The sequence below is a fragment of the Equus caballus genome, chromosome 2 (assembly GCF_041296265.1).
Source record: "Equus caballus isolate H_3958 breed thoroughbred chromosome 2, TB-T2T, whole genome shotgun sequence".
NCBI classification, from domain to species: domain Eukaryota; kingdom Metazoa; phylum Chordata; class Mammalia; order Perissodactyla; family Equidae; genus Equus; species Equus caballus.
In genome coordinates this window covers 39,393,473-39,407,933 of record NC_091685.1, presented here as the reverse complement: position 1 = coordinate 39,407,933, position 14,461 = coordinate 39,393,473, and the positions used below count along the sequence as shown (strand labels likewise).

General features: G+C 42.0%; 1 protein-coding gene across 14 annotated transcripts in view; it reads left to right on the top strand.

The window, feature by feature from the left end:
• Positions 1–14,461, top strand: part of VPS13D (vacuolar protein sorting 13 homolog D) — a 253,463-nt gene that overhangs the window by 155,679 nt on the left and 83,323 nt on the right. For all 14 annotated transcript variants that reach the window (XR_011433300.1, XR_011433299.1, XR_002806312.2 and 11 more), the window contains 3 exons: positions 748–896; positions 10,625–10,759; positions 11,914–12,081. Coding sequence is in view for 10 of the 14 variants with exons in the window: in XM_014737614.3 (XP_014593100.3) it covers positions 748–896; positions 10,625–10,759; positions 11,914–12,081 (452 nt within the window). In the remaining 4 variants the exon portion in view is untranslated. The remainder of the gene's footprint in view (positions 1–747; positions 897–10,624; positions 10,760–11,913; positions 12,082–14,461) is intronic.

The window sequence follows — 14,461 nt, the reverse complement described above, 5'->3', positions numbered from 1 at the left end:
AGATGTGTACAATCTCTTGGTTTTATTTCTAAGGCACATGAAGCCAAGTGGAAATAAGCTGCCCACCTGGGTGTGGGTGCAGCATTGAGTACGAAGAGCACCTTGCTGTGTTTTAGCCCATGTTAACCTTTTACTTCATGAGATATAACAAGTCAAAAATCTGCCTCAACTGTGCCACTTAAAGGGATGTCCACCATTTGGGAGAAAGAGTGCTTCTTGTGACGTCAGTTCTTTATAGCCTGCAGCCTGTTTCTTTTTAAGGTCTTATATTTCATTCATATTCGTTATTTAATTGGTCACATTGTTCATTATGATTCGGTTAAACTATACTCCAAGTACTTATTTGGATATTGTCTTATGAAATAAATTCAGATTATCTGGGTCATTAATAATAATAACAACAACAACACAGTTTCTAGAAAACTCATTGCCAGCAAACACACCCGTGGCCTTTGGCTTTCCCACCTGGATTATGTTTTCCAAAGATGATATCTGCCAGATGGTATAGAGTCACAAATCAAAAGATTAAGCTATTGTACTTTTTTGTTAAACAACATGAAACAGATCTGCTCTTACACAGAAACAGCATCAGGATTCTGTACATATTACTGAACCCTGAAAAACTAAATTTAGAGAGAGAGATGTTTCCATTTTTCTATGAATTTTTTAAAATGTGAATGCTAGTATTTGAATCATGAGACTTCAGGAGATTCATTTTTTAAAAATATGATTCTGTCTGTGTGCCAGAGGTGGAAAAATATGATGAAAACCTCCATGAAAAGACAGTTGAGCAAGGTGGAACACTGATTCGCTACTACTTTGAAAATCTCAAAATCAGCATTCCCCAGATCAAGCTAAGTGTGTTCACCTCCAACAAGCTACCGTTGGATCTTAAGGTGAGTTGATATCTAGATCAGTCTTAAGAAGTGACTTTTCCTTGGAAGAGAATGAGAGTGTTTACCGTTTGCTTTTTCTGTCCTGCATTGTCGTTTGTAGCAGATATTTTTTCAGGTTTCTGTCTTTAGATGTTTGATTGACTCATATATATATATATTTCTTGCTTGCTTGCTTTTAATGTTTAAGTATGACTTTGCTAAAGATTAAAGAGGAGCAAAAGAGTAAACACAGAGAATTAGATGAAGCCCACCTGCCTTCTGCTCGGCTCTTGGCTCATCTCAGTGAGGTGCAAGCCTCCTTTTACGGGCCCACTCTCAGACCCAAGAGAAAAGCTACAGCCAAGACAGGACCTTCCTTTCGTGTCCAAGGCCTGCCTGCCCTCCTAGTTCTCTCCTCCTCTCCAAGTAGCCACCTCTTCTCGAATGGTTGACGCTAGAAACGTCTACAACCTTCAAGGAAGACGCGGCCGCATACCCAGTGAGATATGCCCTCACCTACCACTGTATCTGGATGGAACACTCCTGCGGGTCGTCCTGATAGGCACTTGACAGATGCAGCCTGAATACCCTCTTCATTTTTTGCAGTAACATTTTGTAAGTAAGGATGGAGCTGGCATTCAAATCCTAGCCTACGTGACTCTAAAGTCGGCAGCATGTTTTTCCCCTGTACTGTGCTGCCCCCTAAAACATAAGGAATCAGAGAATTTTAGCGCTGTAAGAGTTTTCAGTGATCCCCTTGCTCAAAGGACAAGGATATTGGAGTTCAGGGTGTTTGTTACTTAAGCCAGTGTAGATAGGTAGTGATAGGAGCAGGAACAGAGCCCAGGAGATTGTTGGAAAACCTTTCCTTAGGTTGAATCTATATCTGCCTCTACAGCTTGCCCCCATCACTTCTGGTTCTTCTGTTGCACTGGAAGATGGTTATCAAGGCACCCATCTCCCCACTAACCACCAGTCTAAGACTTTTCCACTGTCTCGTGCTGCCTCCTTTAAGATGCTGCAAAATGGTCTCTCTTTCTGAGCAGGAATAGCTACAGACATAAACAAATAAGTAATAAACCAGGAGTCCCAAATTCGGATGCTTGCAGGGACTGTGCTGGCGATGCAAGTAGGTGAACCCGCACAGCGGGGACTGTGGCACACGGAGTGTGAGCACTCATCTGAAGGGGGCAGCCGCAGCTCAGGTCCAGCCAATTGTTGTCATGGGGGAACGTGAACCCAGTGTTGCCAGATCTTCAGATTTTTAAGTGAAGCCGGAAATCTGGATTTTTATGTGGAATCTCCTGGTTTTTAAACATTGGCAACCAATTTGAGTTTTGTTTTGTTTTGTTTTGTTTAAACCTTGTGGGCCTAACAAAACACATGTGTGGGCCTCATGTGGTCCATGGTTTGCCAACTCACAGGCTCTAAGATAGACTGATAGGTAATGAGACGGTAGTCTGGGCAACATCAGTGCATTTGGGTAAGGACAGGGCAAGGATGGGACCGCTTCATTAAGGCGGCAAACTGGGGATGAGCAGCTGGAGTGCTGGTCAGGTCCAGGGGAGTGGTAATTGCCCCTGCGGCTTCCTGAGAACAGTGCAGTGTGCCCATCTCGTCAGGCTGTCCTGTCTGCTTAATTTGCTTTAATTTCATGTTTCCCAGGAGACAGTCGATACTTATAATTACCATGGGAGTGGGGGGAAAACCATGGGAAAACCACTATCTTGCTAATATCCACAAGTATCCACTTGACTTCTGTGACCCTTTGGAATGGGTTTGCTTGATAAAGTATAATATTCCCCAGAACACTTGGCACTCGCCCAACAAACCAATGTTAAGCATTTCCTGAGAGTTAAGGACTTCTTGTTTTTTAAATCATCTTCCTAAGAAACACTGACACCTAACTATTCCTTTCAAATGGCTCCCAGCAGAAAAGCTTCCCCCAGACTGACAAATGCAGTGTGATTTCCTACAGTTGCAGCAGCCCCAGCCCCGGTTCTTTGACATTGATGCTGGCATGTTCGCTCTGCATACAGTAAACTGGAAATCGTTTAAGTTGAATGTTTCACTTGGCACTATGTCGGAAGAACATTTTCAAGGCATTTTTCAAATGCTTGTTAAACAAATTCAGGGAAGCAGTCATGTTATGAGGTGTGAGTTGGGGAGCACCTTGAGTGGGGTACGTTAATGTTTCAAGGAGGGTACTGGGAATTGGGACTTCAGAGTTAAATTCTCAGCTTGTGGAAGTCACCGTTTTACTGTGTCTTGAGTTCTCCTAGTGGAGTCTGGGACTTATAAAATAATGTCATTTATTCAGAGAGTTTTCTAACAGAGTAATATCCCTTTATTAGGAGCTCTTAGGAAGAGCAGTGTGCTCTTTAAGAGGAATGTATAATGGCTAGAAGTATGTGCTTAGGAGATGGAGTCCTGGCCCGGAACAGGAATCACAAGAGTCTGACTAAAAGGTAACCATGTCTTTGGTATTGAAGGAATAATTGTCTTGATTCCCTTGACTCTAGGCCCGAAGTGAGGCTGTCAGAAATCTCCGAGCAAAGTCTCTTCAGGTTTACACTGAGGGTACTTATTGCCAGATAGAGTGTCTGTTCAGAAGGACTCAAAGCAGTTTCACATCTGCTATCTCAATTGGTTTCCTTACTGTGTGATGGAAGAAGGGGGAGATAATGGTTCCATTTCACAAATGTGGAGACGAAAGCACGGCATTCCTCCCCTCCCCCATGCTCTCCATTATCCTCCCAAGTTTGCGTGTTAGAGACTAGCAGAGAAACATTGAAAATGCCAGGTAGTTTATATGTGCTTTCGGTTTTTTTAAAGATCAAAGGAGGCCAGGAGCCTTTAAAAGGTTTCACAAGGTGGCCTACAGCAGTCCTTTTCCCATTTAGAGCAGTGGGGTATTACAAAAGAAGGGCTTTAATTGAGCAATCTAGTTTGGAAGAAAACCCACATTTTAATGGTCAGAGCAAGAGGGTGGGGGTAAGGGGGGATTTCAGACAAAGACACTATTTAAAAAGCCTAAAACCGTCTTCTCAGAGGCTTGAAATAATTTGTTGGGAAACTTCAGACCCTTTACTTTTTTCCTCCCCTCCCTAAATAAAAACCAGATTTGTTAAAAGGAAAAAAGATCCAGTATTGTTAATTGTATTTCAGAAAGTGCCAGAGAGGGAAATATCCCTGTAGTTTTAAACACTGTCCCAAGAGGGAAATGGGCAAATACCCTGCTCCACATAAACACTCTCTATGTACCATAAATAAACCTTTAAAGAATGAATTCCAGACAGTCTTGTTTAGTGCAGGATAAACTAAGAAAGGAAGGCCCATAGCCCAGGCACTAGCCTGTGATCTGAGGCCTGTGGCATGTGGACAGGTACTTCTTTCAATTCCATAAAGTTTCTGGAAGCCTTCTGCAGTTTTGTCTGGAGGAGGCAGGAATAGACAGTTTCCTATTTTTACTGGGAACTTATGAGCACAGATTGCTTTCTCCAGAATCCATTTTATGACAGGAAACCGTCTGCTACTTGAGTCAATAAGCATCAGCTTCGTATACTACTGTATTCGATTAGTCATTGGTTCCTGCAAGGAAAAGCCTGTTTGGCTTTCCCCTGCTCCTCTCTTCTCTGACTGACCAGCACCACCTGAAGGTGGCAGAATAATTCATACCAATGGGCTGTGTCTCGACTTCGAACGCGCGAGGCCCAGAGCAGCACATGACCAGGTAAAGATGATTTTTACTGAAGGGCCAGATTAATTCCTTGGTTCAAGACAAAGCACGGTAGCCATTCAGAAAGAGGATAGCGTCTCCGTGAGGCTTTTGACAACTTACTACAGGTTTCAAAGTCTTTGCTCCCATGTGTGGCTCCTCTTCTGCAGTATTTGGTTGCAATGAGGAAATTGGGGTAGAAAGCTTTTTGCCTTAAGCCTTTGTTTTTGTCTCATTTCCTCTTCTCTGAGAAGAAAGCAGCGCTCGGAGTTGTACCGCAGAACAATCTGCCAGACTGTTGTCAGTACCTCACTTCCCCGTCATGTTTGTCGTGTGGCTCTCAGCAAAGCAGCTCAACCTGCTGGGCCTCAGTTTTTCTGTCAGTGAAACGAAGAAAATAATGCCTGTTTACTTCATCGTCACTCCCCTCGTGAGTGATGATGGCGAGTGGGCGAGGCGCGCGGGAAAGAGTAGCAGAGGTCTTTCAGGAGAAACAATGCAATCCTCCGTTCTGGTCTTCCTGCTTCCCCCTGATAAACACTTACTGTTGTGAAAATGAGCACACTCGAGTCTAAGGTCTCCTCATAACTGGCTAGATGAGTTTAGGCCATCCACTTAACATTTCTTTAGTTTTATTTATTTTAAAAAATGAGAGTGTTAGACTTAATTAGCATGTCAAGCTGAATTAATTTGAGGATGTTCTTAATCTCTAAAATATTTTGTTCTGAAATTATTTAGTAGGAGGTTACTAGTGACTTTGCAAGGCACCGAATCCGTTGGCCTTTTTTCTGTCCTCATCTTCGTGGGGTCCTCTGCCGTCTCTGATGTTGCCGACCTCCCTGTTCTTGACGGCCTGTCCTTGCTGTTCTCTTCTTCCTCTTCTATTTGTTTCTTCTCTGTCTTTTCCACAGTTTTCTTTCACTCTGCTCCTCCTTCTCCTAACCCATATGTTCAAGGGCCATTTCTTTTCCTCTGTGAACTAAACTATCTGGTCATATCAGTTGTCCATTTTTAAATCATATTGTTGGTCTTTTATCTCCTCTGACTTTAGAAGCTCTTTATGTAAGTTTTGTCTTTGGTATAAGTTGCAAGTATTTTTTCCTTCAGTTTTTCACTTGTCTTTTTATTTTGCTTTTGGTGTGTGTTTTTTTTTTTAATCATGCAAAAGCTTTATATTTTTATGTTGTCAAATTTATCAATCTTTTGCCTTTTTGAATTTGAAATTTGTCACAAAAAAAGTTTCCCCGCTCTCTGGTTTTAGAAAGTTTCATCTGTGTTTTCTTCAATTATATGATTTCGTTTCAATTAAGCATACTCTTGTTCCAAAAGAATTCAAGGCACCCTCTGAAAATACATGCTAAAAGATTAAAAAATAAGTGAGAAAATGAAATAGAAAGTCTTTTAAATTGCACATGAGATTTTAATATAAAGGCGTTTTAGTTGGGAAATATATAGATGTTTGAATATTAGACTAGATAGCCATATGGAAAAGTATAAAATTACATTTATTATTCACACTCTACGTAAGGATAAATTCCAAGTGGATTAGAGATTCACTAACATTATTAGCATAAAAAAAGGGTTTTCACATCCAAAAAAGAAGAGTATTTGGCATGCTCTCTAAAATCCTTGTAATATCAATCACATTAAATAAAAATATAATTGGAAAATGGACCATATTCAAAGACTGTAAACTGGCTTATGGCAGACCTAAACCAGCTGAAAACTACAAGGAACGCTAGAAAGAGAACACTCAAACGTCTGTTTGAGGACAGTAGAAAGCCACCCAGGCAGTCAGGACTCGAGGATCCACGATTTATGAGAGGAAAGAAACTCAATAAGGGGAGCCCAACATTTCCTCTGCTTTGATTCTTGAGACATTTCTAATTTGTAAGTGGTGTGGGGAGAAAGGCAGAGGAATCTAGTAGAGAACAGGCACCGAAAGGTAGAGAATTTGGCAAAGGTAGACTCGACTGCTGCTAAGAGAGCTAGTAAACTAGGGGCTCATATCCCACAGAGAAGGGACGGGCAGAAAAGAGATCCCAATAGTCTGAGCCGCTTTATTTCTTGAGGCAGGTGATAATTTCTAAGTCACCTAGTCTGAGAGAAGCCAAGCCAAAAGTGGCAGCCAAGAGATTGAAGAGCTAAAAAGACATTTTAGCATTTTTATGGTGCTATGGAGATGAAAAGTAGAGGAATGGAATTGGTTTTCACTTGAGATTGTTGAAGGACTACACCAGGCCATACAAAGACTGAAATGGACCAGGATTACAAAGACTGAGATCCAGCGTTGAGGAAGCCCAAACCCTGGGTGGGTGAAGCCCCTTTAACTGCCTGCCGGAAGCTAAAGACTCCTTTAAAGTCTCTGTAAACTTTCATACAAAATGTTGCAATCAATCACAAATTACCAGGCCTACCCAGAGATGGGACTGAGAGAAAAAAATAGACACTAGAAACAGACCCACAGATAAACCAGATACTGGCATTATCAGACACAGAATTTAAAATAAATGTAAATGTGTTCAAGAAGTGTACTAGAAAACTATATATTTTGAGAATAATCGAATAGTAAAGGAAAATTGTATACCAGTATTTTTTCAGGACCATAGAAGAAAGAAATCTCAACAAAATATTAGCAAATCAAATACAGCAATGTAGAAGAAAGAAAATATAACCAAATGGGTTTATTCCAGGAATGTGAGTTTAGTTTAACATTTTCAGATAAATCCTGTAATTCACCACATCAACAAAATGAAAGAAGAAAAAAATGTTATCTCAATAGTTGCACAAAAGCCTTTTGACAAAATTCAACATCTATTTATGATTCTTATAAAACAAAAAATAGAATGGAACTGCCTTAGACTGATAAAGTGTATCTGTAAAAAAGCTATAGCAAGCATCATACTCAATGGTGATATACTGAAAGCCTGGAAGGGTGCTCATTATCACCATTCTGTTCACCGTTATACTGGAGATCCTAGCCAGTGCAGTAGACTAGAAAGATTAAAAAAGAAATAAAATAAAGGGTAGAAGAACTGGACAGGAAAGTGAAAACTTTGTTATTTGCAGAGAACATGATTATGTACGTAGAAAGTCTAAAAGAATGTACAGATAAGTTATTAGAATGCATAAGGAAATTTAGCAAGGTCACTGTAGACAGTGTACAAAAGTCCGTTGTATTTCTATATGTCAGCAACAATTATAGAGAAAAGGAGAATTTGAAGGATGTCATTTATAATAGCATTAAGAGAACATCAGCTACAGTATCATTAATCTATTACCATGTAACAAATCACCCCATAACGTAGTGGTTTACAACAATCGTTTTATTTGATCACAACTCTACAGTTCAGCACTTTGGGCTAGACTTGGCTGGGTACTTCTGCTGGCCTCGCGTGTGGTGGTTCACTTGGCTGCAGTCGTGTGGCAGTCGGATGAGACAGAACAGTAGAAGATGACCTCACTGTTGTGTCGGGTGGTTGGTGTTGGCTCTCAACAGAACCTCCTTCTCCGTGGTCTCTCATAGTCAAGAGAGCTAGTCTCAGCTTCTTCCCGTGGTGGAAGCATCCAAAAGGGCAGGGCAGAAGCCCCAAGATCTCTTGAGGCCTAGGCTGAGAGGTTGTCCATTGCTACGTATGTGGCATTTTATTGGTTGGAGCAAATGACAAGGTTGGTGCAGATTCACGTGGAGGGGAAATAGACTCCACCAATGTAGACGATACAAAGAATTGCTGGCCGTTTGTATTCCACCACGGACAACCAAGGGTAAATCCAGCACAGCATGTGCAAGACCTCTACACAGAAAACAATCAAACTTTATCGAGAGAAATGGAAAAAGACCTAAATAGTTAAAGGAACATACCATGTTAATACAATGGAAGATTCAATATTGTGAAGTTTTCATTTCTCCTCAAAATGATCTATAGATTCAATGCAATCTTGATGAAAACTTCAACAATTTTTTATGGCAGATTGACAGGCTGATTTTAGAATTTATTTGGAAATGAAAAGTGCAAAGAGTAACCAAGGTAATCTTGAAGAAAAAGAACAAAGTTGGAGATCTTGCACTATTAGATTTCAAAAAATATTACAAAATCGACAGTAATTAAGACAGTGTAGTATTTGCAGGAGGCAGGACAAAATGAAACAGAAAAGAGAATCCAGAAACAGAACATAAATACGGCCGCTTGACATAACAAAGTTCACCCTCTACTCCAATAGGGGAAAGGATGGTCTTTTCAATAAATATTGCTTAGTCCATTAGATAGTCATCTAGAAAGAAATGGATCTTGATCTCTACATCATACCATATATAAAAGTTAAGTCCAGGTAGATTATGGATTTAAATGTGAAGAGCAAAACAATAAAAATTCCATAAGTAAACATATGGGAATATCTCTAGACCTTGGTGTAGATAATAAGTTCTTAACCAGGACTCAGAAAGCTCTTACCATAAAGGAAAAGACTGGTAAGTTGGATTTCATCAAAACTAAAAAAGTCTGGTCATCAAAAAACACCAAAGAGTAATAAGAGAAGTCACAGAATGGGAGAAGATGGGGCCTGCTGGTGGCGCAGCGGTCAAGTTCACACGTTCCGCTTCTCGGTGGCTTAGGGTTCGCCAGTTCGGATCCCGGGTGCGGACATGGCACCACTTGGCAAGCCATGCTGTGGTAGGCGTCCCACATATAAAGTAGAAGAAAATGGGCATGGATGTTAGCTCAGGGCCAGGCTTCCTTGGCAAAAAAGAGGCAGACTGGTAGTAGTTAGCTCAGGGCTAATCTTCCTCAAAAAAAGAAAAAAAAAGAATGGGAGAAGATATTTGCAATGCATCTGTTCAACAGAGGGCTCAACAGACGGCTTGTAGACAGAATATGTAAGAAAAGCTCCTACAAAGCAATAAGGAAAAACAGACAACCCACTACAAAAATGAGCAAAAGTAGACACTTCACAAAAAAGGCTATCCACATGGCCAATATGCATATTAAAAGGTGCTTAATCTCATTCGTCAGCAGGAAAATGGAAATTAAAACCACACTGACATACCCTTACACACCCATCAGAGTATTTGTTTTTTAAAAAGCTCTCCCAAGTGTTGATGAGGATGTACAATAACAGGAAATGTCACAGACTGCAGGAGAGAGCGTAAACCAGTTCCACTGCTTTGGAAAACGGTTTGGCAGTATATACCAAGGTTGAACGCGTACATTCTTTATGACCCAGCAGTTCCACTCCCAGGTATATATTCAAGAAAAATCCTTGCAAATGTGCCCTAAAAAACATGTTCAAGAATGTTCATAGCAACATTATTATAACAGCAAAAAAATTGAAGTAACACAACTGTTCATCAGCAGCAATGGTTAATAAATAAGTTGTGTTTTATTTGTACACGGGAATACTATGTAGCGATGAGAATTAATAAATTCCAGCCACGTGCAACGACCTAGTGGATCTCACAAACTTCGTGTTGATTATAAGAAGCCGTATACAACAAAGTACACAATGGTTATTTCATTTATGTGAAATTCACAACAGGAAATACTAGTGCGTGGTGATCTACCTTAGGGGAAGAGGGCCTGGTGACTGGGGGTCTGCCCATGGGGAGGGGCTGCGTCCCAGATGGGATAATAATCTGCTTTCTGGTCTGGGTGGCGGTTACGTGGTCGCGTTCACTTTGGGGAAAATCATTGAACCGTGCATCTGATTAGGACACCTTTCTGCGTGTGTGGTATACTTCAGACAAAAAGTAAAACATGACAAAAACATAGACATGAAACAGACCAGAAGGAATTATGCTGTGAAGCTAATAGTGTTTATTTCTATGTGGTACGTGTTATTTTGGATGATATATATGTATTTTTCCCCTAATATTTTACTTTTGTAATTACAGGGAAAATCTTTGTTTATAGACATCAAAACCTTGACTCTCATTGGAAACTTGACATGACTCGGAGCTGTCATGGAATCCAGAATTACAGCCCCTGGAAGGCCATCATATGGCTAAAGTATGTCATTTTCTTTCTTGCCTAACTAGGCCCTGAAAAGTACCTTGGGATTTCCATTGATTCGGTTTGAAGACGCTGTGATTAATCTGGATCCGTTCACTCGGGTACATCCCTATGAGACCAAGGAGTTCATCATCAATGATATTCTCAAACATTTCCAGGAGGTGAGCTTTCGAGAAGCACTTAGTGGCTGGAGCATAAGCAGAATGTTTGTTTTTGTTGTTTGGAAAGTTTGGTTACTAAGACATTGCTGTTGAGAACCCAGTTCAACATTCCAGCCCTGCTTGCTGTGTTAGGGTCAGGCCACAGCCTGTGAAGCCCATGCACATCAGGAAAATCCTGAAACAGAGCCTTCGATTTATGAGCTGTTAGTCTTGTCCCTCAGAACTAGTCTCAGGGCCTTCCTCTTGGTTAGTCACAACTCTGGAGGGTTTAATTGATGCTTTAATGATGACACAAAATGCTGTGAACTTTTTATCTACCAGGCATGGGCCATTGTCAACAACCACACCAATGCTCTCGGAACCCACGAGATCCTGCCCTAGAGTTGAACTTAACATTCTTTTCATCATCTTGGACATTTTCCATCTTGTGTTTGTTATCCAGACTGCAAAGACCAAAATATAAAGTTAAGGCATCCTCTCCCATGGGTAGATCAGGATCATACCAGATTTGTTAGCTGTCAAAGTTAGCGTATATCCTCTTCTTGCTTCCTTTCTCCCTCCTCCCTCCCGTCTCCTTCCTTTCCTTCTTTTCTCCCTCTGTTGACTTTCCTCTTTGGTGCTGTTTGCACTGCACTGTACGGAGAGTGACCCAGCAGCTGTCGCTGGACCTGGACCAGGCAGCAGAGGGACACAGCATGCAGGTTTGCTGATAGGTCTGGGCTTGCCCTGTTTGGTGCCACCTCCTCCACAGATTAGGAGGGAGCTAGGAGTCCGCCCCCTCCCTCACTTTCCTTTTAGCGTTCTCCCTGCTGCTGATTAATTCTCTAATTGTAGGAATGGTGGAAAGGAGAGTGTGATGTATATACTAATAAATAGTTGTAAAGAGTCTTTCCTATTTCAGAGCTGTTTTTATTCTTCTAAATGGCTTTAAAGAGTGTAAGAGTGTTCAAAGTGATGTCTGGGATGTGCGCACTGGGAGACGTTTAGGTGGAGCCCCCGAAAGGACGGGAGCTTGCAGTTGATGAGAATTAAAAGGCCATTGTTCTTAGTGATGGGACTGGAGGACAAGGCTGATTTCTCAGCTTTTGCTTGGGACTTTCTCCACAGATGTAAACCAGTGCTGATTTTCTCTCTCTCCCCACTCCATTTGACAGGAACTCCTCAGCCAGGCAGCTCGGATCCTAGGATCAGTGGACTTTCTTGGCAATCCCATGGGCCTTTTAAATGATGTTTCTGAAGGGGTTACTGGACTGATAAAGTATGGAAATGTCGGGGGCCTTATCAGAAATGTTACACATGGAGTATCAAACTCTGCTGCCAAGGTAAGGAAATAGGGGTGAAATTCCATTGTAATGAACCTCCTGAGTCCTCTGCATGACTGTAATTTCTTTTATGGGTAATAGGTTGTGAGAAGTTACATCCATGGCCTTTTCCTCACTGCCTACATGCCCTTCCTTTCCCTCCTCTGGTAACCTGGCACCCAGTCCATTTGAGCGAACCTCTGAAATACCTTCTTCCTTCTCTCCACGACCACTGCCTTTGTCCGGGCTGTGGTTGTCTCTTCCCTGGGCCACTGCAATAGCCACCTGGCCCCTGGATTTCATTGCCTCTTTCACAATGTCACCGAAATGAACTTGCTTTCTAGAACGTGGATTTTGATTGTGCTGGCCTCCTGCCCAAAATCCGCCGGTTACTCCCCACACCTTACAGGCTAGTCTGAGCTGAAATAGGCCTCCAGGGTGACACAGCCCTTCAAGTCGTCTGAATCCAGCCGTGGAAGGACAGCGGTGTGATTCTGCTGTGCTTGCTGTCTGGTTGGCCTCTTTTTCATTGGCCTCTTGTTTGGTGGACATTTTGTTATTCCACAGTTTATTTTTTGGCAGGAGCTGCTTTTATGTGTGAAGCTGGAGAAGGTGAAGGTAGTTGAAGGAGTGTTGCTGTTTGGCAACATGCGTACAGTAGGCCTCTAAGGAGCTCTGCTTTCCTCCCCTTCCTGGCAACTCTACAAACTTGTCTTCTAGAGACTGACCTTTTCGTGGATGGACCGGGTTTGAGAAAGCACCTGTGCTCTCTGTCTCTGCTTATTTACTGCAGAGCATTGGTTGTAGTGAAATCGTAGGTGCACTTGTGCCCTAGGCCATTAGGCTGTAAAAAGAGATATTCGTGGTGCCACGAAGGAATTTATCATGAAGAGAAGGTAAGAAAGTAGAGTGGGATAACATGTCTATATTGTGTGGCATTCTTTTTTTTTTTTTTTAAAGATTTTGTTTTTTTCCTTTTTCTCCCCAAAGCCCCCCAGTACATAGTTGTATATTCTTCATTGTGGGTCCTTCTAGTTGTGGCATGTGGGACGCTGCCTCAGCATGGTTTGATGAGCAGTGCCATGTTCGCGCCCAGGATTCGAACCAACGAAACACTGGGCCACCTGCAGCGGAGCGCGTGAACTTAACCACTTGGCCACGGGGCCAGCCCCTTGTGTGGCATTCTTGATAATAATGTGTAGAAGCTGGAAATTTATTCCTGTTTTCCATAGATGATAGTTATCTAGTCAGATCAGTTTTTTCAATATTGGAGTTATGTTAAACCAGACCAAAAGTGTACTGTTTGGCCTGTGGTTCAGAAGAGGCAACACTTACTTGTAGAGAAAGGGTGAGAGGCAGGAGCTGGAGAGCTTTATAAATCACGCTAGGAACAGACTCAGGTTCTGAGTCTGAATGAGCGTGCACGTTTATGCCTCGGCTCGTTTCTCATGCTGCCCTGGGACTTCACCCCTGACGGCAACATAAAGCATCACCGTGGCGGCACAGATTCCTCTGTGTTCTCCTAGCCGCTAAGCTTGATGTGAACAGATTCACTTAAATATTTAGTTGTAAATGCCTAGTTAAAGATTTTATTTAATTTTATTAAATTCTAATTAACATAGGAAAGTCTCCTTGGTTTTATCGTTCGTTTCTTTGTACTCCTGGACTTTGCTTTAATTTGAAAAAAAATGCACTTCTGGTTTATTGAGAGGCTTTCCTCAACCTGGAATTGAAATGCTCCTATTTTGGAGGCTTAGTGTGAGAATGAAATGAGAGATGACATTGTGAAAACTTTGAAAAATACGTACTGAATAAGAGAAATGGGTCTTTACTTTGTTACATTTGTGATGATGTAAACTGTTCAGACTTTAGCCACCAAGAAACCATTCTGCCTTAGAATGAAAGCCAGTGTGTAACGGTCTGCAGAGGAGGAGGGTCTCAGGCACGGAGCGTGGCAGATTCAGACTCCACCTGGGCCACGCTGGCTGTCAGGAACACTCTAGCTAACCTTCTGGCTGAGAAGGAAGAAGTTGTGGACTCACCGATGAGCTCTCCACGGGGGGCCTGGTGTGGGTTTCTCTGGAGTTTCCCTGCAACATCCTGGGGAAAAGGATCAGCCCTTTCTTTGTTCTTCCTCGTTTATGGGTGTCTCATTTGTTTCCTGGTTCTTTTGTTTCCCCTGTAAAACTGCTTGAGAGTCAGCATGAGAATATAATTTAAGCAGAAAGAAAGCACAGAATACTCCTTGCCCTCACCCTCCCCCAAAATCCATGTGAAGGCCTGGGTGGCAGCGATTATGCATTTTATTGGATGTCATGCTTTATGTTGTTGTTGGATTTGCATAAGGGTATTGCTTTCCAGGACTGAGCCTCTCAGATGGAACCCTGCTCCCCATTGTGAT